Source organism: Apus apus, chromosome 3 (assembly GCF_020740795.1).
Source record: "Apus apus isolate bApuApu2 chromosome 3, bApuApu2.pri.cur, whole genome shotgun sequence".
NCBI classification, from domain to species: domain Eukaryota; kingdom Metazoa; phylum Chordata; class Aves; order Apodiformes; family Apodidae; genus Apus; species Apus apus.
In genome coordinates, this window is record NC_067284.1 from 18147570 (window position 1) to 18175493 (window position 27924).

At 37.4% G+C, this 27924-nt stretch overlaps 1 protein-coding gene across 48 annotated transcripts in view; it reads right to left on the reverse strand.

Moving 5' to 3' along the window:
• Positions 1–27924, reverse strand: part of RIMS1 (regulating synaptic membrane exocytosis 1) — a 319116-nt gene that overhangs the window by 161538 nt on the left and 129654 nt on the right. For 44 of the 48 annotated variants that reach the window (XM_051615426.1, XM_051615425.1, XM_051615461.1 and 41 more), the window contains 2 exons: positions 6107–6450; positions 2941–3812 (listed from right to left, as the gene is read on the reverse strand). In XM_051615426.1, coding sequence (XP_051471386.1) covers positions 2941–3812; positions 6107–6450 — 1216 coding nt within the window. Of the gene's footprint in view, positions 1–2940; positions 3813–6106; positions 6451–9790; positions 9845–18051; positions 18183–27924 lie in introns of those variants that run through there. The other 4 variants (XM_051615460.1, XM_051615455.1, XM_051615441.1 and 1 more) reach the window with 4 other exon arrangements.

The window sequence follows — 27924 nt, forward strand, 5'->3', positions numbered from 1 at the left end:
GGCTATTGATTTTCAATACAGTCTTATCTACTTTACCTATACCTTAGATATCTGCGGGGCAAAATTTTCTTTTAAACATCTCTGTAAGGTTTTTTCCATTGCAAACTTCTTTTTAGTTGTTCAATAGAGAGTTGAAAAGAGTACATCTTTATTACTCAGTTGCTGATTATTTTCTATTGTCACTCACCAAATGTGAACATTAATTTTAAGATCTTGTTTTTTCTTGGTAAGGTTGTTCAAAGTTAAAAAAAATCTACTTACACTAATGATCCCTGTAGATTGATTTCAATTGCTTTGGCACCAGATTTTTGACAGAGTTGATATTTAGGTAAGACAGGATAGATTTCTGACCCTCCTGGGCTTATAAACTAAAGCCCTACAACTAGGGAACTGTACAGTGTCTCTCCCGAATTATAAACAAAGCACTGATGTGGGTGAAATTCTGTTTGCTATAATACTGCTAAATTGCAAAGAATGGGATTCTGACCTGAGGTACAATAGGGACATTTTTAATTATTTTTATCTATTTTTTAACACTTCCCCCTTTTACTGTGACATTTTTTCTTTTAAAATATTGAAGGATTTCTAGAAATTTTTCTTAGGTTAATATAATGTCCTGCTTTTCCATCTATTCTTATAAAATACTCAAGAATTTTTCAAGTACCGATGAAAATTAAATTTAAAACATTGATACTTTACTACCAAATAAACTTGTGCTTTCTATTTGTATTCACATGTAAAACAAAACCAGCTAAATCTCACAGCTATTGAATTAATGTATTGCATATCTCCCCATATATATTAATATATACACATATATATGCCTGTGTGTATATACATATTAACAACACAGTGCTAACTTTCTGACAAGCAGAGAGATACGGTCTCTAGAAATGCTCAGCAGTGTTAACCAATTATGCAGCTCCCAGTGGTCATGTCATACTCCTATCTATAATTTTTATTCAACTACAGTGAGGCAGCACTGTGATACAATAGAGACCAAGACCTCCACAGTCTCAAGGGGGAGCCAAAAGATCTGTCTCAGAAGCAACCAAGAACTTGATTGCATTACTGAGAATATCAGCATTTGGTGACATTTGAGATGCTCTGGGATTCATAACACTGAAGGAAAAAAGTCCCACCCTTAGTAGTTTAAATATATAACATGAAATTGGCCAAATGCTGAAAGCAACCATTGAAGGTTTTACTTACAAAGGCCAACGACAGAGCAAACTGCACCAATTTATCGATATCAGTATGAATGACTTTCAGATCAATGAACTTCCACTTTATCACAATATCCCTCCTTGAGTATGAGAAATCCTTTCTCCTTCATAAGTAACCTCAAATTGATGCATATAAATGAAAGCAAATAACAAAGATAGAAAGGCAATGCTATTTTATAGGCTTCTACTACCAACAGAGGAAGTCATGGAAAATTACACAAATCCAAATGTCAGCATAAAACATGGCCACAAAATAAGGGAAAGAATTGTGTTCTCTTAGAAAGACAGAATAGCTGAGGCTGAAAGGGACCTCTGTAGGTCCCCAGTTTTACGTCCTTTCTCAAAAGTAGGGTCAGTCAGAGCAGATTGCTTAGGGCATTCTCAATTTGGTTTTTTAGCATCTCCAAGGATGGAGACTGTACAATGCCTCTATGTACTATGTTCCAGTGTTTGACAACCCTGTTTATGTTCAAGTGGCATCTGGATTAAGATTTAGGAGGCATGATCATCATCTCTCTTTAAAAAGGAGCAGAAAAGCAAGTTTTCATATTTTGAATGGAAAAATACATGTTTAGAAAGTTAAAACGAGAAGCTATTGAATTCAATAGGAGAGATATGTTGTCTCTCTTTATACATGTACCTGGAGCATTAAGGGATGTCAGGAGACCACAACGTAAGATAAAGACAGTCAGACAGGTTAGCATACATGAATCAAAGACATCAGGAAAACATCTGAGGAACTAAAAGGCAATGCAGACAAGCCATTGGCATTTTGGGTTACGAACACCAGAAGTAAACTTTCAAGTTACGAACACAGATAATTCAAGTAAAACACTAAAAGCTACTTCCGAAGACACAAAAAGCCTTCAGCTCACTCTAGTGTCACTTAAAAAACAAATCAGGGTTATAAGACAGCTAGCAGGTTCTACCACAGTCTTTTCTGATGATGCTTATTTTATCTGTTCACCATTCATAAATTTGATTAACTTCTTCAGGCAGGAGAAAGGTTTTGTTTAAAAGCACACAGTGTGCTACACTTACTCCTTACTGCTAACAGTTACTGTAAATAGATGAAAACAAAATGAAATAATTGGATTTCAGTTAACAGAAAAATAAAATTTTACACTTACTTTTAAGCTTGGGAACAAACTAATCTAGACAGAAAGTTAGGCAATAGTAATTCCTTTCCTATATAACACTCTCCTTTGCCCTATATCCTGTCTTTGTTAAAAATGATCTCTGGCAGAACCTTGATATTTTATTAAATGTAGTAAAATTTTGCATCTCTGAAGGCTGAGGTGTCTGTAAGACTATGATGCTCTATTAGTACAGAACTCACTTTCAAATTCAGTTCATTCCCAGATGACTATTCTGCATACAGACAAAACGATGAAGCAATGACCAAAGGAGCACAGATACCACTGAAAGAATAAACTAGAACCCTTAAACTCTGTCAGTTCTAAGCGAAAGAGTGAAGAGAATAAGAAATTCATGAGCTGATGCTACCTGTAGCCACCTCATCTAAGAACGCAAAAGGAAACACTGAAACCAAATATAAACAGGTACAATACACTTCTCAGTTGGAAAAAAAAACAACAGGCAAGTGGAAAAACAAAGGTATGTGTTTAAAAAAGAGGCAAAGAGAGAAAAATACAGATTTATTTTTTTTTTCCCAAACCATGGCCATGTGCATAATATATATAAAGGTCCTTACCTTTTTCACTGACACTTTCACTTTCTATCTCCACATCTTCACAGCTAGTATATTCTGGTGTTGATGCCCCTTCTTCCTCTGAGCTACTAACTGACATCTGCCTTTTCTTTCCGCCTCTTTTTGCTCTATGAGGCTTTGGAGGGGATGGCCGCACTGATTCCGACTGGTCAGAGCTAAGGGAATCATTCCTTAGCATGGTCTCCATTTTCTCCCGCTTTGCTTTTCGCATGAGAATAGCAGAGCTAGGATCAAGGCGGCTCTGTTTTTTAAAGGAATCGTGGTTCTTGTATTCTACGTGTTCTATAGGAACTGGACTATGCCTGGGAGTTGGTGGGCTATGATTAGTTAATTGTTTAGAAACAGAAATTCTTACATCACCTGTTCTGTCTATAGAGTACGACCTCTGAGTTTCCACAAGAGATTTTCTGTCCTGAGTTCCCTGTAATTGTGAGCGTTTTCCTAATTTATTCTCAGGTACCTCCGCTTCCTCCATTTCTGTGTGTGGCAAAGCTACATCACTGTGTCTTCTCTCATGCCGTGCTTTAGAAACTTTTGCATGCATGCGCATCTGCTGTTCCTCAGGATGTGGCTTTATAGGATATCTTGCCAGATTGGGGTCACTCCTGTAACGGGTGTGATATTCATCTTCCTTCCTTTGTTTTTCATCATCAGGTACTTTGCCTTCCTCAAGTTTCTCTGGCAAATCTGGATAGTCCTGTGACTTGCCTTTCTCCAGCCTTCTACCTTCATGCCGTTCTTTACGCTCCTTGTCATCTGCTGGTCCTTCTTTCTGAAGTGAGGATTTTGGCACACGCTTCCGCTCACTCTTTACACCTTTGCCATTCTGATCTGAAACCAATATTGTCTTCTTCCTACAATGAAAAGGAGTACAATAATTTGAGGAACTGGATGCAAAATATGTATGGTAAATAGATTATAAACCAGGATAAGCTATGGCAAAACATACAGAAATGTACTGGATCCATTAACATGAATTAAATCTCTTAATCCTTTCAGTAGTACTTTCAGTTTCTAATAACAAACAACTTCCAGAGTCCATAAAAACATAAATTATGGGTATTCCACTTAATGAATGAAATCACAAAGAATATTAACATGGATAAATGCAGATAAAAATAATCTGCCAATGTTAAGTAGGAAGACTGAAAGTTGCTTTGGTAGTAACTGCAGCACAATGAGAGTATTGGAGCGTGTTCTCCCTTTTTCTGCAGCAATCATAAGGGTTACAGAGTAACCGGAGATTCACAATTCACTTCCAGTACCCTGACAGTGTAAATATGAATACCACTGAAAGGAGTATCTCCCACAGGGACACTCTGCAAAAAATTAATGTGCCTATAAAGAAATACAAAAGATAATATATCCAGAAACAATAATATCTGACCTAGTTTGCTTTATTTTATTAAAACTCTAAAACAAAGTGGTTGTTTCATAAGCACAAAAAGAAAAGTAAATTGACTCCCTGTAATAAATTAATGGTATTCTTTTCTCTGTTAATAAAAGAGGATGAAAAATGTAATTTATTTCTCTGTAGAGCCAAAGTACAAAACAATCAATAATGAAGCTGCTTGAAAATTATGGTCTCTCCTCTTTCATCTTGTTTTGGAAGAATAAACAAGCCAAAGAATCATAAAAACTCCCTGTATTATATATTTTTATTTCCCTCTTCATTCCAAATTGCTCTTTTGTTTGCCAGCTCATATATTAATCTATTCATTTTGAAGAAGGCTGAACACAGCCGTACACTGTATTTTAGATGAACCTGCACCACGACAAAGTCACTAGGACTTTGTTTTGTGGCACTAAATCTCCCCTTCCACAACTCATATATCTTCAGATTATGTATCACAGATTTTCACAGATGTATCTGACAGGACAGGTAAAGTTGGATATGACCCAAGTTAAGCTCCTGTCTCCTCCTGAATTTTTGGCAAGAAGTAGGACCTGAGTTCAGCAAAGATGCTCCCCATTCAGAACCTCTGGACTTCATCTGAACGTCCCAGTGACAAGTTGAAAACATTACTATTGAATAATTAATACAACCAGCTCATTTTTAGACAGACAATCAGAAATAAAAAGCATTTGCATCCCTAAAATTGTCCTTTAGCTGAGTGACAGCTGCTCTGTGGCCCTTCCTAGGGCTGGGGCTAAAAAGTCAACAGAATCAGGGGAATGCATAATGTGTTCATTTCAATCACGTATCTATGAAACACTAACCTGAGTTTTGGTACAGTTAGACCAAGACAGACCTCATCCACACTGTAAGTTACTAACCACTGCTTATCACCCATTTTCAATTCAATAGCTGTAAAAAAAATCATCAACTGTTTTGGCCAAGGGAGAATCTTCTATGTCAGACTCTTGTCTTGTTGCCACAGGTTCCCTCTTCAACTGTTCTGCCATCTGCCAGGCAGCAGCCAAAAGAACAGAAAGTGCTTCGTCACATCAGCCTCTCTTGATTTGCTACTCCTCAACTCGTTCATCACAGCAAACAGAGCTCAAGAATGTACTCATTTACTCACTTATAATATTTTGGTTCCAGTTGGCTTTATTCTTGCATACAAACTGCTCTGAATTCGAGATGGTAGTATTGCTGTCCTTCATTGATGTTTTCTTTGCAGGTATAAATGAACACTTTTAATAGTTCCTGCTTTATTATTAAAAATAATATAATCATTGATACAAAAATAACACATAAGAATATCTCACAAAACTCCACAGGGTGGATTTTTTGCTTAGTTGTTGGTTTGGTTTTTTTTGAGGGAGACTTGTTTTTTTAAATTCTAGGACGTTATTTAATCAAGTTGAAGTCTTTTTCTTTGTCTGAAAACTTTAAAACACCTCTCACATTGAAAATTTAGAAGTAACTTACAACTTTATATGTAAAATGTACATCAAAACGAACTTAAGTACACTCGAAAGATTGTTAAAATTCAGTTGGTTGGTTGTTTTTTTTTCTTCATTTCTGTTGCACAGACCAAATCAGACAATGTATTTGCTAGTGAGCTTTTATCCTTCTCAAGTCACTAAATCAACTTGTTTGGTTTTTACATGGCTGACACACAGGCCCAGCTGATAGCCTTGTATAATGTTACTGAATTAGCATTTATAATTCTGAGGTGCCACCAAGACAAGAAAGCATTACCTTTCTCTTGGAGGTTCACTTCTAGACCTTGATGAAACTTGCTTTTGGTCTGGGCCCATAGCTGGCTGCGATACTTCTGCTCCTTTCCTACGGTCAGCCTGCACACTGGAAGAAGAAATTTCCTGTGTTGAGGCAGCTGCTGTACTTAAGGGAGTCTGTGATCTCGATCGCTCTTGAAGTCTTGCTTTCTTTTCTCTCGGTGCATCCGAGCTTCCCCCAGTCGCCGTATCACTCAGTGTCCCGTCCTGGCTGGGTGAAGGCTGCGGCCCACTTCCAAAAAACCACGCTCCGGATTTCGTTAGGATTTCTTGTTGCTTTCGACATAAATTGCATACCCACATAACCTAGTTGAAGACAACAAGAAGAGTCAGTGCAGCTACCTCTCAGACCCTGAAATGCATGCTCACTATCACAGAGCAGGTAGGACCTCCTTGCTCTCCACTAAACTGGTGCGCTAAGTGCTCATGACAGGACCCAGAACATGCTTCTCCAAGCACTGACTGCACTGACTAGAGCCAAGCAGCCTACAGGCACATGCTATTATGCAAGCTTCTCCAAAATGTGCTGTCGATATACATCCCTGAGCCCGGTCCCAGCTCTCTCCTGAATAAACACCAACAACACAAGCGATGCTTGTTGCTGGTGTTGAGGCAGTGGTGGGGTGGGGTGGGTTTTTTTCATTGCTGTGGATCGTTGTCAGGACAAGCCTACCAGACTGTAAATGGGGCTTGTACTTGGGTGGCAGAGTCCTGCCCAGCTAACTCCCAACATCCACTGCCACAGAAAAAGGACACAGTATTTCACTTTAATTCATTTTTCTTATGTACATAACTCAACATTATCCTGCAAATAAACTCAGCATTTACAGTGCATGGTTTTAGTTACATCCACATCAACTACTTACCAGAGATGTAAGACCTAGAAAACCTACTGAAAGAGAACTAAATGCACCAATGAAAAGAATGCAAAAGTACCACATTTTGTACTACTTAGAAATTATCATTTACCATCACTTTGAGTTAAAGCTGTAAATAATAAATAAATTAATTAAATATGTGTCCCTGGCAATCACAACTAAGCTGTGTACGTAAATAGGATTTTTTTAAATTTTTTTTTTTTTTTAATTTTAGATACACAGATAAACAGGAGCGCCTACAGTAAAACAAGATTCTATGTTTCAAGTCTACACAAAGTACAAGACAGTCTTATGTGTTGGAGAAAAATCACCAGAGAAAAATAAAAGGTTAATCAGGACTCTAAAGTGCATGAATATTTAAGAAAAAATTGAGGCAAAGACAAAAGGAGTTTTGAGGCAAAACAACAAAAATGGCAAAATATATGAAGAATTTACAAGAAGGGGGAATTTTATCAGAACTAAAAATAGATGTGAGAGCAAACAAAGCTGAAGCTAATAAAGAAAAAGGTAAATAAAGTATTTTAGGTTAGAGTGCAAATAAGTAAAAGAATGGGTAACATTTTAAAGAGGGTAAGAAGTAAGACAGAAGTTGGAATGAAAAAGACATTAAAATAGTTTTGTGCAAACACAGGAATGATGCAACGCTGAAAATAGAAGAAATTGCAATGGGACAAAGCTCAGGTACCAAGCTCTCTTATTCTTTGGCCTGGGGAGGAATTGCGTGACTTACATGGCGTAATGAAAATTTTAGGCAGTTTACACACTTAACATAGTTAAGATTTACTTAAAGCACCCTAGACTACGTATCTGGTTAGGTTTGAAACCTACAACAAAACTGCCAGTACCATTCCTGCACTGTTTGACAAATCACACTGAGAAGACATCCAACTTTTTGCCTTTATCAAAAGATGATTCTTATATTTCTTCTATTTAAGAAAGATAGTAAAATACATATTACAATTTTAATTTATTAAAAACTTAACCAAAAGTTACAGTTATTCCAACAGTGGCACAAACATGTACTATGATAAAAACAGAGAACCCTCAGCAGGATAATAGGAACAGCAACGTCAACAAAATAATGTTAGTCCTTTAACAAAAAAATGCCTTGATCCCAAAATGTCTTATTTCCTTCATCTGGTATTCCTCATAAACCACAGATTAAGTTTATCAGATAATGTTCTAACAGAAGAGATTTTTAGTCTATTTGGTATTATGATTACATGTATTTAAAAAAACAGCAACACTAAAAGGAAAAAGTCCGACTTTTTAAAATGCCTTTATAGACACTGACACAATTTTTGCTCCTTAGAGAGCAAGACTGTGCATGGATACATGTCTGTGTATAAAATCTATGTCAATGCTGTAAACCAATGTCACTAATGAAAACTATGTGGTTGCCTGTATTTTACCAGCTTACAGGGAAAGCTGAAAGAAGTGTTAATAAAAAAATAAGTCAACTAGAGTCTTTTTAAAGAAACTATAAGGAATACTAAAGTAAAATCTAAATATTCTAGCTTAATTATATATGTGTATCTAGGCAAGCACATTTAAATGTGTAAAAATAAGACTTATTTTACAATTTAATGCATTTGATCACTTCTATTATGTATAATGTAATAAATTTCAAGAAATTATCATTAATCCACATAAACATCTCTCATATTGTAATTTATTTTATGCAAAGTATTATGAGATCCAGACAAACAGGAATAGCTAATGCACAGACACAGAAAAATACAAAATACAGAAATAAAATATACTAGACATGTAAATACAAAACTATTTTCTTACATGTGCCTTTAAACACTGCAGTTTGGACATAATACATACCAGCCACCACAGACGACACACATAGGAGATCTGCAATATACTCACATAGACGCTACACTACCATCCTTATTCAGAATCTCTTCAGGACTTAATAAAAGCTATGTTTGCCTTGAGATATATTTGGTCCAAAAGGAAAAATAATAAAAGCTTTTCTTTAAGAGGAAAAAAAACCCAACAAACAAAACAACAAACAACAACAAAACTTGAGGTGACAGAACAGTTTCAGTGACAAAACTGTCACATTTTTAAAGAAGAATGCGGAGCAAGCAGTTTAGCAGCATGCAGGAATTATATCCTGATTGAATATACTGGGATGTGGTCCAAACTAATCTAAACTAAAGCAGGTCTGTGTAATAACTTATCTTAACAATCCACAGATGTTAGGCAACCAAACAAATGCTCTGATGAAGGATTATAGCTCTCTAATGTGGCTTCTGGACCTCCACGCGATGCATCAGTAAAATGAAGAGTGTTAGACAATTTTACTCTGGCCTGTCACTTCAAAATTAATTTCTGTTTACACTGATCTGGATGGTGAGCTCTGATGCAGTGCTACAGTAGGTCATTCAAGACATCCAGAGTCTGTTTTTTGTTGTTGAGTTTGTTTCTGGTTTATGGCATCCTTGCAAGGGTCAATGCATATCCGCACATGAAGCTATTAAAAAGAAGCAGTGAAGGGGTGCTCCTCATTCCAAGGGCTCATACGCACGGCTCTGGACAAGTGTGCATTTTCACAGCATAGCAAAGGCTTTACTGCTAGGTAACAAAAACAAAGTGGCACATACAGGACTCAGCAGAGGTGGGTCAGTAGTACCTACAGAGATTGATGTGGAAACTTTACAGGCTGCGTGAAAACATGCTAGAAAGATCCCATGCTTCCCTTCACACGGAATACGAGGTATTTCATTCACAGAAAAAATATTCCTCAAACTTACTCTTACAGGTACTGTTGAATGTGATCCACAATGAGTAGGAACAGTATTCCTGTACTAACACAACATGAAATTCCAACTTGAAAGAGCCCATAATAAACAATACATACAACTATACACATAAATAAAAAGAGCATTTTCATTTATAAAAATAAGACCACTTCCTCATTATTACACATTTCAAGACTACTGTTTGGAATGTTGAAAAAGGCTTTTTTAAAATTTAAATTTGGGGACTTCCAAACAGGCACTGGGAGGCTAAAGTCACATTGGGGGGGCACAAAATTATACCAAATTTGTTTGACACATGCCAGGCAAAACTCAGGCTAAGAAGTGGTGGTGCAGAGCCACCCTCCTCACTGGGCCACATTGCAACGTCAGCACCAGCCAACATTCTTCTTGCTTCAGTCACAAGTGCAGTGGGTCCAACACTGTTTTTGTTTCAATTGCAAGTGCAGTGGGCTGAGACAATCTGGCATTTTCTGACCTTGCCTGCTGGGGCAATGATTTGAAACAACTGGGTACCTTCTTGTCATAGTGCAAATGCAGTCATTGGGGCCATCAGGTACTCCCTAACCATGCCCAGAACCCTGTCATTAAGTACCTGAGACCCCTCCAGCTTGGATCACAGGGCCACTCTGAAAATTGCTAAAGATCACCTGACACAGACTATGGCTGCAATGGAAAAATACTGACCAAAGTGACCCTATAAATACTGATCTTAGAATGAGGCCCTTTGGAGTTCTGTGGGATCACAGCAGACAGCTACTCTGTGCCTCATAAAGGAAGTTCATCTGTCTTAAGGCAGAGAGCAAGTAGTTAATTACTTTTCATTTTGTGGTAAAAAAAAAAAGATTGAAGTAAAGTGGGTAATTTACTATAACTCAATCTCATGGAGATCAGTCAGAAGAGTATTTCACTGTAACTTTTTTTTGTGCAGTTCAAAGACTGCACAAGATTAAGATTTAAAATCTTAACATAACTTAATCTCTGTATTTGTGTGTGTGTGCAAGCATATAATTCAGTTTAGAGCCTTTGTTAAATCTTTGACAAAACCACTGCTTTTGATTATAATAAATTGTTCATTATTGACTAATAATTGCTATTAATTAAATATTGTCAGGAAATCATATAACCTAATTTCATTATTTTTTGTAATAGTGTCAACCAACCTCAGATTACTGCAACCCCACCAGACCCATCATTACTTGTTAAAGCACTACACTGAAATCTCGACACTGAAACCCTCCAGTCATGAACTGTTGGCCAAGTCTGGGACTATGCGTGGATCCAGCCTCACCTACATTCCTCTCATAGGAGGAGTACAGAAAGCAAGGGAGTCCACTCTGAACCTCATGACCCAACAGGAGGTTTTCCTTACCCCTTTAATACACATGAGCTGTTGACCAAGTCTGGGACCAAGTCTGGATCCAGCTGCACATAATTGCTCTCTGAGAAGGAGTTTAGAAAGCAACTGAGCCTAGAGACTCAATGGGAGGGCCTCCTTTTCTTCTCTTTCCCTGATCCCTGCATAAATTATTCCACCTGATCCTGACTCAGTCTCCCCTATCTCTGTATAAATCATCTCCAATCCCCATGTAAATCACTCCAGTCCAATTCCAAACCCTACAAGTTCCTTCCACATAATAAGTAACAGACTGAACCCTGCCACTGAACTCTGTTAAGTCATGCTTTTATAAATCTCTATTAAAATCACCTTAGTATATTTGTTGGTGGTTCTCCAAGCAACCTTAAGACCTTTCACTCCCATCTGCTACATAAGTCACAGCAAGTTCCCCAGTCAGAGCAAGCCTCGATTCTGAGGAGGCTCCATAAGAAACACGCTCCTTCACACTACATATCTTTAGAAATGGTAAACCTTGTGTTACACTGACTCCCATGCATCCTGCTTCATCTCTGTACAACAAATCAGGTAACTAGTGTGCTAATGTAACAGCCCACAAGCTATTCCTTAGTGAACCTTCATGCTATCTTAGTTACTTCCCTTCTGAAGGGTGTGTACATAACATCGTTGCAGTTCATTGCTTTTGTTAGCCATCTTCTTCTATGCCCTTTTGGAAGACACCATTTATTTCAGACAGATCTAATCAGGCAGACCCTCTTCTCTGCATGAGACATCACTACCTTCAGCAGAGCTCTGCCACCATCCTGCAACTCATCTCTGGAAGGTCAGAGGGAAGAAATGGTAGCAATTTGCTCTTACTAAACTATTCAATCAGATAATTAAGTTAGACTATGTATCTCCTAATGTTTTGGGATAACATAAAACACGCAACAAACCATGAAATTAGTACACAGCATTGCATTTCTCTCTCACTATATCAAAATTAAATCTGTAATAAAACCCTAGCTTAAGTGTCATGACAGCTTCACTCCATAAAAATATAAATAAAGCTGAAAATCTGCTCAAATCCCTTATATTAGTTCAAAATCTAAGTAAATAATCAACACCACATTTCTACCGAAAATTTCCTCACAAATTCAAGCTTCCATTAAATATATTTTTCAAAATTTTACAGACTGCTGAGTTTATCTAGTGACTCCTGGTCACCAAAAGGAAAGGTCATCTCCTCACCTCCCTCCTCTCTTGCTTTTCTTCCTTCCTGGCCAGCACTTGTCCTCTGCTTCTTTGTTCCCAGCTTTACCATTCTGCATGCTCCCTTGCATCCCCTCCCTAGATTGCCAGGTCCTTCCAGGCACCACTTGAATTTAAAAGCATAGTAGAAACTTATCTGTATTTTTTAATTGGTTTCAATTTTTGTCACATCTGTTTTTCTCATGGAGGGGTATGATGAGTGGTGAAAACATGTCAGGAAAAATGGGGGGGAAGAGGGTGTTTTCCCTATGGCAGTGGCTTGTCAGACTACAACTTGACACCCATACTACTACATTAAACTTGCACAGAAATATTTTTGAGCACGCATGCCAAATAACATGAAATAACTGGCATCTCCTCTTGTATCTCAGCTACTTCAAAGAAGGTGGTTGGATACAAACTGCCTCCTGGAGATAAGACTCAAAGCACCTCAACTCCCAAACCACCACAAATTGATGAGAAAGTGCTGGTGGGCAGAAGACCAAGAGTGTGCCAAGCAGCCTTCTGTTGTTTTAAAACAGAATAGTACAATTCTTTCCATTCTCCCCTCCAAGCAAGGAGAACACTGCTTTGCCCATGCTGATGTTCATCAGACATACAGGGCTGAGCCATTTCTGACTGTGATATAAAGCCATTTTAGCACTGCCTGTTCTTCCATTTCTGTGCAAAGCAGATTTTCTTCATTACTTAGATTTACAGCCTGATATTTTTATCCCAGTTTTGCAAGAAAATGAGGTTTATGCATGACATTTATTTCTTCCCCTTTTTCTCCCCACACCCTCCAATAATATTTTAACCCACTGGACAAATTCAATAAAATTTTGCACAGACATGGAATTTTTCAAGGGATTATATTTTTAAACCTTTCATGATACAGACAGTTCTATAAAATCTCTACAAGTATTTCATTAGTGCAATCTTTTATTGGCATCACAGAACTACACAGCAATGCAATGGCAAGACTTGTTCATAGGGAGTGAGACCTCACTGCTCACAAAACCATGTCACCTTAAGGTCTGCGGTGCCATTTACATGTTTGACTGAGAGCATCCAGGAGAGATGTTTAAAAGCCCACCTTATCAGAATTTTCCACTTGCACTGGAGAGCTCACTTCATACTCTTCCTGGATGCCTTTCACAGTTAATTGACCTGTTAACTTTCCAAATCAGATCCTACGTGTACAAATAAGCATATGAGTAAGATCCAAAAGTTTTTTTCTGTCTACACTGAAATGCCTATAGGCATGGCAGGTACTTTAAGTTCCCATCCAAAGAGAACCCAGGTAGACACAACAAAATAAAATTATATCCTATGCCTAATGATAGGCCAGTGACATTAGCGGTAAGTCAGCATATCCCATCTGGCTGCCATATGCCACTCAGGAGGGCTAAAGCCTGCCACAGGAGTTACTACAACACATTTTCCAGACATTTGTATGTGTCTTATGCACTGTAGGGCATAAAAAATGGCATCAGGTGCCTACTTTCAGGCAACTGAACACACATTTCAAACTGATCATAATCTTACTCCTGGCCTAAGTTTCTAAACCCACGACCACAAATTCCCAATAGAAAAATGAGGAAAAGGTGCAGTGGAGCAATGATTCAAGGAGTAAACATCAAAAGGGTTTTTATGCCAGTTTTCTTGACACTGCTGCTAGCAACAGCATTACTAGTCCTTTTAAGATAAAAATAAAACAAAAAGCAACTGATTTTCTTGACATGCCCTTCTGCCAGAATCTCTCAGCTACAGATGCCAATCTTCCAGAACACTCCAGACAACTTCTGCAAAAATGAAACATTCTCTAGAATAATTCTGCAGCAAACAGTGTCAGAAGTGATACATACATTCAGGCAACTATAAAGTCATCATATGAAACAATATCTCTAAGAGTACATCGCCAGGTTCCAGCCACCATCAAAATGTACTTCTCTAAGAATGCCTTTGGAGTCCAAGGAAGAAACCAAAGGCACTAGTGGAGAAGTCTTTTTGTATAAAGATTCACACCAGCACATTTCCATTTGAAATATTTCCCCCTCGCAATTTTTTTTCTAATTCTACTACACAAGTAAATTAATTAATACACAACACTAAAACCACAAATATTGTAATGCTTGTCTCAGTTACAGCTGTGACCTGCTAAAGCAAGACTAGAGCTTGGACAGATCTGCGAAACCTTGTACCTGAATTTCCCTGCAGCTCTGGTTTTACATCTACTTCTAACTAAAATGATCAAAATTTTCAAACTTAAGATTTGGAGGCAGACAGAAGAGACAATTGTACCAAGAGAAAGGAGGGCTTAAAAAAAAATCAAAGATACTCAGGAATCATTGTTTGGACTGATTTGTCTGGGCTTGAGAATTTCATTTTTGGGAAAAAAAGCAAACCCTCAAGAAAAGTTTATGGAGCATCAGACAATACAGGCTTTATGTATTTACTGATCATCGTGACAAGGCCTAGACCACTTCTTTCTCAATCTCAGTGATTCCAATGGTTTGATTCCTCCACAGACACTGTATTTAAGCTTACTGCATTTAAATCCATTTTCCATACTGCTGCACTCACTCCCTCTTCATTCATCTTGTCCACACTACCCAGTTTCACCCTCAGTGCTTTTGCTTCCTCAGCAGTTGGGAGAATTCTAAGCCCCGACAACAGCTACAGGTTCAGAAAACTCTGCTTTGGTCTCACTCTTTCCTCACAGATCAGTTTCTTTTTCATCTTCATTTACCTCATCTGAATTTCCTTCAATATCTTAATATTTTTCTGATAATGCAGTAGCCATTAATTGATAGTCACATTTTCTGTAATATCCACCTTAATTTTTCACAGACCCTGGAGCTACACAAGAAATCATTATTTCATAGATCATTTTTATATATTCTTCTAACCTTCTTAAAAACAACAAGCTTTGTCTATATGAACACTTGGCTGTCTTGATGAGCCAAAGAAGCATCAACTGTACTCTTAATCACTTCATGGTTTCCATAGTTACAGATATACATAGAACACAGAAATACTATTTTTTAAAATGACAGAAGTCTAACAAAATAAGGTAAATGGCATGAAACAGCTCTCAGTCAGTACTGATGCAAAACTTCATTCAAAAACCACAGAACTCACCAGAAGCCTTCCACTCCATTTATCCAGTTATGTATTTAAAAACTGTAGTAAAAATACACAAATACTCAGAACAACTGTCTTTAACAGTGCTTGAGTGTATACATCATCTCTGTGGGAGCTTAGACTAGAACACTATTATTTATGTTTTGCTGGGACAGAATTCTAAAATAATTTTTCTTTTCAGAGAAACTGTAGTTTTGAGAAACTGCAGAACCCAATTCTGTGAGAACAAAAGAGATAAAACGCTCTTGTATGTAGGATTTCCTAGTGAACAAGGTCAAGGGTAGTTTTGAGAGTTTTGTCAAATATAGGCTGAGTGAGTTGGGGCTGTTCAGCCTGGAGAAGAGAAGGCTCTGGGGAGACCTCATAGCAGCCTTCCAGTTTATCTGAAGGGACCTACAGGAAAGCTGGGGAGGGACTTTTTACAAGGGCTTGTAATGAGAAGATGAGGGGTAGTGGATTAAAACTGGAAGAGGGTAGATTTAGGTTAGACATTAGGAAGAAATTTTTTCCTGGTACTCAAAAGCTTCCAATCCAAGTCAGTGAGAACCAAGGTGATTTATATTTATCATATATAGATATAATCATAGAATTATAGAATGTCTTGAGTTGGAAGGGACCTCTAAAGGTCATCTAGTCCAACTCCCCTACAATAAACAGGGACATCTCCAACTAGAACAGATTGCTCAGAGCCCCATCAAGCCTGACCTTGAATGTCTTCAGGGATGGGGCCTCCACCACCTCTCTAGGAAACCTGTACCATACATATGTATATATGATATGCATCTCCAGGTATTTCAGAGATTCTGTCCTCTATCCTGTGTTGAAATAAGGTGTTAACAGCTGATGCATGTTCCCTCTATATTCAAAGGAGTTTGTTGAGTTAATCAGGAGAATGCACTTTTCCCAACAGCCAGTAGGAGCATGGATGACCAGGAGGTCTGTTCTGGGTGCTTTTGTCTGAAGAGACAATTCAGGGGAAAGAACAATGGACAGAAGAGATAAGCAAAGCTTATAGAGATTGCCTGGATCTGTAGGACGAGACAGTGCAGCTGAGACTGACAGAGTGCTATACAGACATGATGCAGAAATCCAACAGCCATGAAGAAGAAAAGGATAGTTTCTGGCTGTGTAAATAGGGTTAGAAGACAACAGAGGATGACTGGCAGTTCAGGAATATTCCCAGTGGGAATGACCTGAATATACAGCAGTGACAACTGTATAAGGACAAAAATGTTTATGGATGATATAACTACCTGCCCAGGGAATGTAAGGGAGTGTAAGCAGCATATTCAGACCTGTCAGTTCAGAACAATACCCAAAAATTCTAGTTGAGAGGAGAAAAAGTGTATTTTTTATATATTGCAGGATAAATTCGCTGCAGCGATCTCTGCTGTGCAGCCTGACAGAGGCCTTCTCTGACCACTACAATCATCTTTCTGCCCGCAGGGAATCACACTGGACTGGATATCAGCTCTGCTTACCCAGAATTTCCCTTTTTTCCCCACCAACTCCCATGCTGGAAAGTTCTTGCTGCCAAGTTCTGCTCTGAACTCCCACACAAAGACTAGGACAAGGCTGTCAAAGCCTTACAATCAGATTGTGAAATTAAGCATCTAATTTGCAAGTAATTCAGTAAGGAGAATGTAGCACCAAAGACATGCTTCCTTCTGTGCCTGAGCAGCCCCACACACGGCCCAGGCTCATCACCTCTGCCAGGGATGAGCAGTGCCCTTGCCACTGTCCTGAGGCTGAGAGCAAAGATGTGAAATGGTTTCCAATTGATCTATTACAGATAATTTTATATCACATACTGATACAAAACAAAATCCAGACAAACTTAAACAAATTAAATCATCACCAGTTTGATCCTTCACATTTTAACTCTTCTTAAGCAAGAGCATACATTCTCAGTGAATTATTAAAATTCATATGATATGATTTAACATTATTTTCATAATATTTATTTTTCAGAATTTTAAAAAAATCACCTCAGTGGAAATACAGCTAGACAGAATTTTCATGTTTGGGGGACATTAAGTATCATATGTTACCTAGTTATAAATAAGTATTTTGCAACAGTTAGTACTGCTCAGCAAGGATTGCGACAAAGCACCAAGTATACATGTCATACACATTCACAATTCAAAATCTATCCCTTAAGTTTGTAGCTTTCTTCACACAATTAAAAATACTTAAGATCCTTTGTTTTTTTTAATGTATATAAATGCATGGAATGCTTATAATTACAGAAGGCGTATTCTTCCCCCTTTGATATAATCACTGCAACTTCTTAAATGTTTATAACAGCTGTTTTTAAAAAAAAACATACACTTTATTTGTGCACACTCTGCCTTACATAGATCAGCAACCTGACCTCTTCTGAAAAAGCTAACAGACTGCCCTGAGAAACAACAACACACAAGTTGGGTCAACATCTTATTTGCAGTTAGTCTCTTACTGCAAGGGTGACAAAGTTTTTGGACTTTTTGGTGTTTTTACATTTCATCTTTGTTGATCCTACCTTCTGGGATGTCCATGGTCCTTTCTCTTAATTCTCCCACCTCTCGCTCCAGATGCAGAGTCTGAGACTAAGTTGGTTAAGTCTGTGCTATCTGTGCTATCAAGCTCGAGCACAAAGGAATCTCAGTAAATCTGGGATGGAAGATTTGAGGAAGGGGAAGAGAGAATATCAGTGTTCTACAACAAATCTGAGTGGATATCTAAAATTTTTAAAAAATAATAATAAAATGGGGAAAACAATGTATTTTTGGTAGGGAAAAGTAGGTTTTTAGGAGAGTAAAGACTACAGAGTGACTGAGAAAGGGATAAACAACTGTGAGTTTGAATATGGAAGATTTGAAATACAAGGAAAAGGAAAATGGGGCAGGAAAATGCAGTAGGAGTTCTGTGACAGCGTAAGAATTTAACTGATGTAAACAATATGCTGTTGACAGCCAATTCACAGACCATCCCCAGTATCAATTTTAGAAGTTTACTGTCCTGAATTTACAACACTATTGGCAGACCACACAGGGAAAGAGGAGAGTTTCAATCAGGTAAGCAGATGTATAGCAGTGCAGAATATTAAGATGACAAGACAATCGTTCTGATCTTCTTCACTTACCTGTATGTTCACAGATATCTAAGAAGGCTTTGTATTTTCTGAACAAATAAAAGGCGTACAGTGCAGTGACAACTCAAAGAGATGGGCAGAAAAGGCAAAAATTAAGGATATCCTGCCCCTTTAATATCAGAAATAGAGGGATGTGTATTACTCCATGGTGGTACAAACATAGGGACCGTGAGCCCTCAGTCCACATTTACACACTGTTGAATACTTTTTGTGCTCACAGGTACAGAAGCAAGCAATCTTTTTAGCCAGGTAACTGATTTGCAGGTTGCAAGTTTCTGTGTGTATCAGGAGTTAGAAGAAATTTACTGGCCAGCTAGATGCCTCCTAAATGCTAGCTCCCTGCATGCTTGCACCTTACATAGAGTAAAAAGAACCATGCCAGCAACTAAGGAGAGAACTTTCTTGCTTGGTAGAAAGTAGCCTTCTATAACAACAGCTTCCTGAGCTGGTGGGGTCCATCTACTGTTGCCTAAACTTGGATCACCTTTCCTGCATAGAGATGCTAGCTGTATTGAATGTTCAATATTCAGCCATATTTGAAGTAGCTGACACTAAACACAACCATGAGTTCTGCAGTAATCAGGAGTATTTCTGATCATGTGGTACATCTGGGAAAAAAAATTATTGTAGATATATCAGCCTTTTGCTGGGTCTAAAAAGTTTCACCATCTTTTTAACTGAAAAGATAATTCTGACCAGCTCATCTGATAACCTTTCTGTGCACAGTAGCATTCCTCTCAGTTTTTATTCGATCCTTGCACGATCTTATCATTCCATCTTTGAACTACTTTTTTTTTCCTTTTATTTTTTTTTCTTTAATTAAGATTACATAATATAGCCACCAGAATCATCCCAGCCAAAGGAATCAACTTTGGTTATTTAACTCTAAAACAAACCTAACCAAGAAATCAGGCAATTCCACCCTCATCCGCAGCCATAGGGTTTCATGAAAGGTTTTCCAGATTTTGTTTCAGTAATCTCTGTTGTTTCTAGAATGTGAGTTTAATAGTTCATTTGTATTTCTCTCTAGCTTATAATGAATTTTAACTCTATACTGAAATACTTCAGTTGGGTCAGTAAACTACATAATAATAAGGTTAGCACTGTTCTACTCTGGTTGTCTGTCAGTTTTAGATGATTATACTAAAACCACTGATTTATCCCAGCTTAAATACAACTGGTTTACAGGAGGTCAGACTCTTCTGGCCCTGTTCTCTTTAATAACTTTCTCTTAACCACTTCAGCTCTTAACTGTCTCTAGGCAAAATTATACAGAGGAAGAGAGAAGACATGCGGGATGAGGTGGCCAAAATGAAAGAACATCCAAGAGGACAAACAGAAAGAAAGGTTCAAAAATTGGGAGAAAAGTGAAGGAGAAAATTCAGAGAGAGGTTAACAGGAATTCAGAGGAAACAAGTGTGCTGGAAAAGCAACAAAGTTAGTTTGTCTTTTTGTCACATATCAAAGGTATTTGGAACAGAGATGATGCATGGACAAATAAAACTTACTTCAGAGAAAATTCTAGTTCCTTTCCTCAGTTTGTTGTTTGTTTTTTTTTCTTTGGGCTTGGGATTTTTTCTTCAAGTTTTTTTTTTTTCTTCAGAAAAGAAAGAAGGCATTTGGGGATTCAGAGTTACTGTTCTCTTTTAAGAAAAATGCTTTTCTTTTTCAAACATTCAGGATATTTGCTGTACTTAGTCACCTCAAAAAGTTGCTGTGCACTACATTAACCTAGAACTCTCTTTTCTTGCTGTTTGAAGCATAGGAATAATAAGTTCTTTGCACTTGTTTAAAACAATACTCTGTGACATTTAAATTGGAAAATTACTGGGCAGCTAAAGTTAGCCACCCAGAAAGCTACCAGACATACAGAAGGAAAAAAGATTAAGAGAGTACATACCTTTCAATTATACAGAAAGATACACGGCTAAGAAATAGTAATTACGGTTAAAATATATTCTAGGCATGTTACAAACTTTAAAGGACAGAAAAACAAAACCAAGAATAGAATCAAGGAGGAAAAGGTGATTTCTCAGCCTGTAAACATTGTAGTTATCTACATTTATTATATGGATGGGGCCAAAAATTAGAGTTCTTAGTCAACTATGACAGCTCTGAAATAAAGCACTAAAATGCAGATTGCTGTCTAACAAATTTAAGTCCTTAACCAATTGAAAGGGCAGACAGCAGAATATGTGAGACAAGTTTTGACAAAACACCTGACTTACAAACAATATACGTGTTCAACATCGGGAAGCTCTTCTTGCCATAGTTTAGCACTTCCAAAAAAGTGGCTTTTAAAAGCAAATGTTAACGCAGTTAAATCCCAAACCTGATCCTTCTGGGGCTAAAATAGAAAGGCAATATTTTTTTGTTGATGGTAGTTAAGAATTAGTTGTGATCATAATTTAACTCATTTTCATTCACTTGGTGTATGTCAAGTAGATTTTGTACTATTCTATTTTATTACACAAGGTATAAATGTAACAGTGAGATACTAAGTGCAGCATTATTATCTTTTAAATTATTATTTAATTATAATTTAGCTTATAATGGAAATAAAGCCTTTAAGCAACATTGTCTCAAAACTTGCCACAATATCGTTTCAAAAGTTGCAGATAACTAAGAAAAACAATCAAAAGTTGAGTATAAAATGAAAAATGAAAGCAACCTAATAAGGATGTTGACAACTTCTGTGCCACTGACTGTATAAAGGATCTTCTACCTTTAAAAAAGGAGAGAAAATAAAAAACCAAAAACCTTCCAAAGTAAAATGTCAAACATCTACATACTTCAAACAACCAAATGTTTTGCATATCAAATCAAAGGATTCAAAGCAGTCAGTTCACCGTAGAGAGCACTGACTACAGATACTTATGTTCGAGGAAAGTAATTAAGCAGAACATGGTGAGCTGATCCCCATGACAGTCAGAGTGACAAAAAGAAGCGGCTAAGAAAGAAAGAGGAAATAGTATGAGAGCTCCGAAGCACAGACCATACAGGCTGGCCCTCAGGCTGCATTAGGGCACAGGGAGAGGAGCAGGGTACTGGCAGCAGGAGAGGCCAGGGCTGCCCTGTGTCCAACACAGCCAGTTCCTGCCAGCTCCAACCAACTGCAGCTTGGTTGGATTTAACAGCTTTTACAGCTTTTTAAATGAAACTTAACTCAGTCATGAACAAGAGTTTTTGAGTGTTTCATTGCATGGCCATAGAGTTAAAAAAAGTATTTTGGTCTTCCTAGATCTATGACTTACACTCAAGAAACGGAAAAAGAATTTTCTAACACTAATAATCTATATCCTAAATAAAATATTGAAAACTGAACTGTGGGTTAGTACAATTTTCAGTAACAGTAACATTTGCTTGTCAGTGTTTGTCTTTAACATGGGAAAAAAGCAAACTGAACTCACTATAGCAGAACATATTCACAACTTTCCCTACATCACAGACTGCATAAGACCACTGATACGCTCTTAGAAGGTCAATTTATGTAGGAGACAAAAGGGTAAAAAAACCCATCTGCTGCTGCCTGAATTGTCAGGTTGTCTGTAGGGGATAGGTGTAGGTTTGCACAGAAGATCCAGATGGAGCGTGCACAGTTTCATTAGAGATAAGACTAAATATAAGTTTCTAAATGTGTCTGCATTGCCATCGCTGGTGTCTGATTTCCTATTGTAACTAATGAAAACCCATAGTAGGATTCATCTGTCTCAATATTGGCATTTAATTCTACCTACAATACCTAATATTTCCAATAAGAGTGTGGAGCTGTTAAGTATGACATGGATACAAGGTAAGAGCTACTGTAACCTGGGGTAGGTGCTGGAAGCTACAGTAAAAGTCTGCAGCACCTTACATGACACTAGGTGCCTGTTTAGGCAAGCAGAGCCCAAGGTCAGGATATTCAGAGATACACAAGAGCATGCTGAAAGCACAGGGGTAAAAAACAGAGTAATACAGGAAAAGAAAGCGGATTAAACTTCATCCATTTAATTCCCTTCTCCACCTTTCTGCTTTTCCTGCTGCATTGCACTTACAAGGAGTTGTCTCTGTGGTCTCTTTAACCCACCCACAGACAGTCAGATAGGAAAATAGGTTTCTCTACAGCTACAAGGACTGATCCAAATTATTTTAAAGTTATCAGCCTGACAAAAGTCTCAGGAGCAATTTGCTGGATGGACCTTCAATTGACTTATCTCCATTTGTAGGAGCTACTTGGCCAGAGAAAAAAGTTACAGAGTGAAGAACTAACTTTGTTCATGTATGCATTGGCTAGTAATAGAACGACTTTTGATCACCTATCACACACGGTAGAGATGCAAGACATACTACCAATAATAACTTCCCAGCAACACACAAAAATTTCTTCCTGTCATGACAACATGACCATCATGTGCATGCTCATCTATTTATAGAGACCCAGCAACATCTGCTCATCACTACAATTAATCTCTACTTCTCAGCAGTACTCAACTTTTTATGAAGTAGTATTCCCAATTAGTTTCACAAAACTCACCCATACAGAAGTTTGATATGGGAGCCTGCTTTTTGTGAGCAAGCTAATTACAAATCTGATTAATCACTGAAGAAATAACATGTAATTGCAAAGTTGTATGTAAACCTGTTGCATATTAGTTGGCAGGTGTTTTAGGTGAAATAATGAAATTGCCCAGTCACTGATTACACTTCAGCCTACATAACTTGCAGTTCTTTGGAAATCTCAATCTGGAGTTAAAAAATTATTAGCTTTTATCTGTTCCTTAAGGGAATACAGATTGCCTTTAGTGCAGATTTCCATGTAATGTCTTACCAGTCATTAAACAACCAGTAACAAGTATTTTATACCCTTGTATAATCACACTTCTGGGAACAAGGTTAATTTATCTCCAAAGGAAGGCCAAGTTGCAAATGGGTCCCTATATTAATGGAATTAAAAAAAAAAATCCTGCCAAATATTGGAGAAACCTTGACTATAGATTTTCTTGCTTGACACGCACTGTTCTATCCTCAAATTCACATATGATAAAATCATATATCTCATATATCTATGACAAACTGTCCTAAATCCTCACTGATTGCAGCCCTGGAGAAATATAGATGGAAGTGCCCATCTGTTAAGTAAAATAACAAAATGCTCCAGAATGCAAAAGTTATAAAAAATATAAAAACATAGATTGCAGTATCTTTTATCTAGGACATTGCATTGCTAAAAATACACTGAATTTTAATCCTGGATGAGGATTAAGGTTATTTATTATAAAAAGAGAAAGAGAGAGTGAGCGAGCGCACACAGATTACATCTAGTCCTCATAATTACTTTGTTCTCTGGAAATTTTTTTCTGCTATTTGTCGGTTTCTCATAATGCTTAATAGGTCATAAATCGTATTAAAGCACTTTGCAGCAAAAACTCTTTTTAGCTAAAATCTCTCTGGCTCTGGGGTGACAAAATAGCCCTAGAATTCAGTTTGCTAAATTTAGTTCTGTTAAGCATCTCCACATTATTTTGTCACTACTAAAAAAAAAACAAACAACAAACAATTGTGCCTCAGCAGCGTACACAACTACGGAAATTTTTAATTAATATTAGAATTCATATTTAGTCCAAAACCCTGCATATCATATCAAATATCCCATTACATGAAAGCATCGTACATGAATGAAGGCCGTAATTATTTAAGCCCAAAGGCACAAATTCTCAGAAGAATTAAGCTGATCAAGAGAAGAATCTGCAGAGGTAGGGAGCAGGCTCTGGGCCGTGACTCAACCTGTTTTCCAATGAGAAGCACAGGGGTTGGCAGCACACTGGGGTGGTTGTGACCAGAAGGAACAGAGGTAGCCAGAGGCTGAACACGGCAATTCAGCTAGTTCAGTTGCCAAAATATAACGTCTTTTAAAGAAGGATGGTGCATAATTACAATAAATATTCTACTTTCCTGGATCCTTTTATAGGAGGACTGTTCCCAGATACCGCAGTTGGGCACAGTTTGAACTAACGGACCATCTAGATTGTCTCATAGCAATAAAAGTCAAGTAAATGTAGAACTCAGACCACTGCTGAAAAAACTGAAGGTGCATTGCTCAGGTGATAAACACTTCTATCCAGCACAGGCGCAAAAGCTCTGACTGAGCTCTTTGTTTGGACATGAGCAGTCAGCTCTGCTGGTGTACCATAACCCCTCAGGCATTCCACTAAGCAACACACTTCTTCAAGCTCCCTGAGCCTAAAGAGTGGCTAGGCATTTCCCTGGAGGTTCTCTCACATTTGCTAGTCAGTTGTTGAGGGAGAAGAATAAGGATGAAAAGTGTCTCCACTCTCTAGGGCTAAGCTTTCAATAGAGTATTAACCGGAAGAGATATCAAACTTCTTCTGGGTGAATTAGATGAAAGCTTAGATGGCTTGAAATATTTGCCTGCCCAGTATGTCTTCATAAAGTAATCCCTTCCCTTCAGACATGGTCTCTGTTAAACCAATTCTATGGGGTTCTCCACTAGACTCTTTTCCTATTGCTGTGGCTTGGCTATATCTCCTCATTTTCTAATTACGCTGAGCCTCCATGGAAAACCCTGTCAACTTCACCCCATGCTCCTGGAAAGGCCCTACTGGGTGCACTCAGTCTGCACTTCAATTAACACCGCCAGATTATTTTTTCAGCTGAACCTGTGGATGACAGAACAACAAAAAAAACCTCCCTTGGTTTTCCAATTTATGGCACATGGCATATGTGGCCCTCCATTTGGAAATATATGTGTGAATTTTGGATAGATTTATGTGAAGCATTCAAGAAGTTGCTCAAAATTATTAATATCTAAGATTCTGACTGCCAGATGACTCCTTGACTGATAAGCTACTACTAACATGAACAAATGCTGGGTAAGTATATTAACCATTTGACACAACACAACTATACACATTAGATGCTTGTCAAAAGTAATAATGGCACTTTTATGTCGTTTCTATTTTCAAAGCATTGCACAACATGAATTAACTTCCAATGATCAGACTCACTGTACAGGCAGATCTACACAGATATCCTAGCAGCAGCTCACCAATGCTACTTCCAAAACATCTGGAAGAGATACAAGCCTGAAGTATTTACTGTATAAACCATAAATACTTATTATAAGACTTAGTATTTACTGATAGTGTTAATAATAAGTGAGCATTAATAATTTTTTTCTAAAAGGTTCCTGTTACAGGAGAAATCCCCCACTGAAGAAATGCTCTATTTAAAATTAGGATTTTAATTGTTTCTATCACTGTTAATACAGCCATTTACAGAACTTTTTGATGGCACAATTGCAAGCAAAAAGGTGATCACATACTATTAATGGATAATCTTAAAGGTCTTTTCTAACCTAAATGATTCTATGCTTCTGTAATTAATAAGTATAAGCAATAAGATGGAGAAAGAAAACTTGATTGCATGCATATGAACACATATTTTAGCAATTCCTTTAATTGGCAGATTCTTTTCTCCTAATTTTATAAAATTATATAAATAATATGACTACTCAAGAATTATCAGAATTGCATCTGATCCAAACTGTTCATGTTGTTTCCTTTTACCATACACTGGATATGCATATATTATAATATTGTATCTATAAGGTCATACTTGTTCATTTTCAAACCTGCAATGCACTGAACAGATAGGGATCTGAATCTACTATAACATTACAGTTTATAGGACTGTGTTGATTACAGTAAGGTGTATTAACACATTAAACAGGAAACAGGCCCTCATCATTACTTCTTAATACTGTTTCTTTCTTTATTATCCTGTTTCTTTTCAAGGTGCAATGCATGCAAGAAATCTCAGATTTCAGTTGTTAGAACTTTTTTCCTTTATTTTCTTTTTAATAAGTATCTGCCGTTGAAACTAATTAGCTGAAAATATTTTCCTTTCCACAAGACCCTTATCCCACTTCTTTACTTACAAAGATTTAGGATGTAGATTAATACATTGACAGAAAAGTGAAAACAGGTATTTCTATATTAATGCATTTGCTGAAACCAGAACTATTTCACAATAATATCACATTGCCATATAACTTTCAAACTTTCATGGATGAACAGATGCAAGACCCGAGTCAACTCTGCTTGTTACTCAAGAATATAACAAAAGGATAAAAAGGGTAACACCTGCTAACACACAAGCAATTAGAAGTTTAAAAGAATCAAGAAGCTACAAATCTTGTTTTACTCCCAAGGATGGGGATTAAAAAGCTCTTCAGGGAAGGCATTCAAAATCAGAAGTATAAACTATTGCTTATAATTTCTTAAGTTAGTATTTAAGAATACTCTTTAAAAAGCGTTTGCTTAACCCTTTATTACTATGAAATAACACACATCTGAGAAAATAGCATCAGCCTGGGAAAAGGTGTTCTCTTGTTCAGCTGAAAATGTCTTATAAAACAGACATTGAAAAATTAAGAGAAACTGCACAATGTCTCCCAGGAAACCTAGGAGATAGTATTATCATCGAAGAACAAGTTCCTACAGAACATAAGCATAAGACAACTATTGTGCAACACAGTGAAGCAGCCATGCTGATCAGGTATCTGCAGCATTTCAGCTTAATGCAATGAAGAACCAATAGCTGGTTTTGTGTCATTTATTTTCTTTAACAGAATAAATGTTTCTTATGTATTCAGCATATGTTATTTAGTTCTTTCCGATTATTTTTAAAGAATGCACTAGCAGATCTAGCTTCTGAGGTGTGAAATGTCAGAACTAAATCTGCTAATATCTTTTACCGTAAAGGCACAACTTCAAAAGTAAAACAAAGTCACTTATTAGAAAAATGCAATAAATACTTTTCCAGAAAAGTTAAATCTAAATACTAACCAATGTTATATTTCTTAGCCACTAGAAAAACAACCATGGTCTCACAACCCAACTGCCTTAGAAAAAGACTACTACAATATGCAGGTGTCATTCATTTTCCCTGTGCTGCACACTACTTTATTGCAGGTCACAGCTACGCTAAGATGCCCGTTGGGGCACACCACCACTTCACAATGCAAGTGCAGCACCATCATCCACACGCCAACAACTACATCGGATTGCAACAACTTTACTCTCAATTTCACCTGGAGTGCCAGTGAAGCTGACTAATTCCCACTACCTAAGTCTCCAAGTGAAGATCTGGAATACCACCTGCCTGTGAAGAGGCAGTAAGGGGACATGCACTGTTGTGCCCAAGTACTGCCAGCCCCTTCCCTGTGCAGAGATGAGTGGGGAATTACCCTTCCCTGTT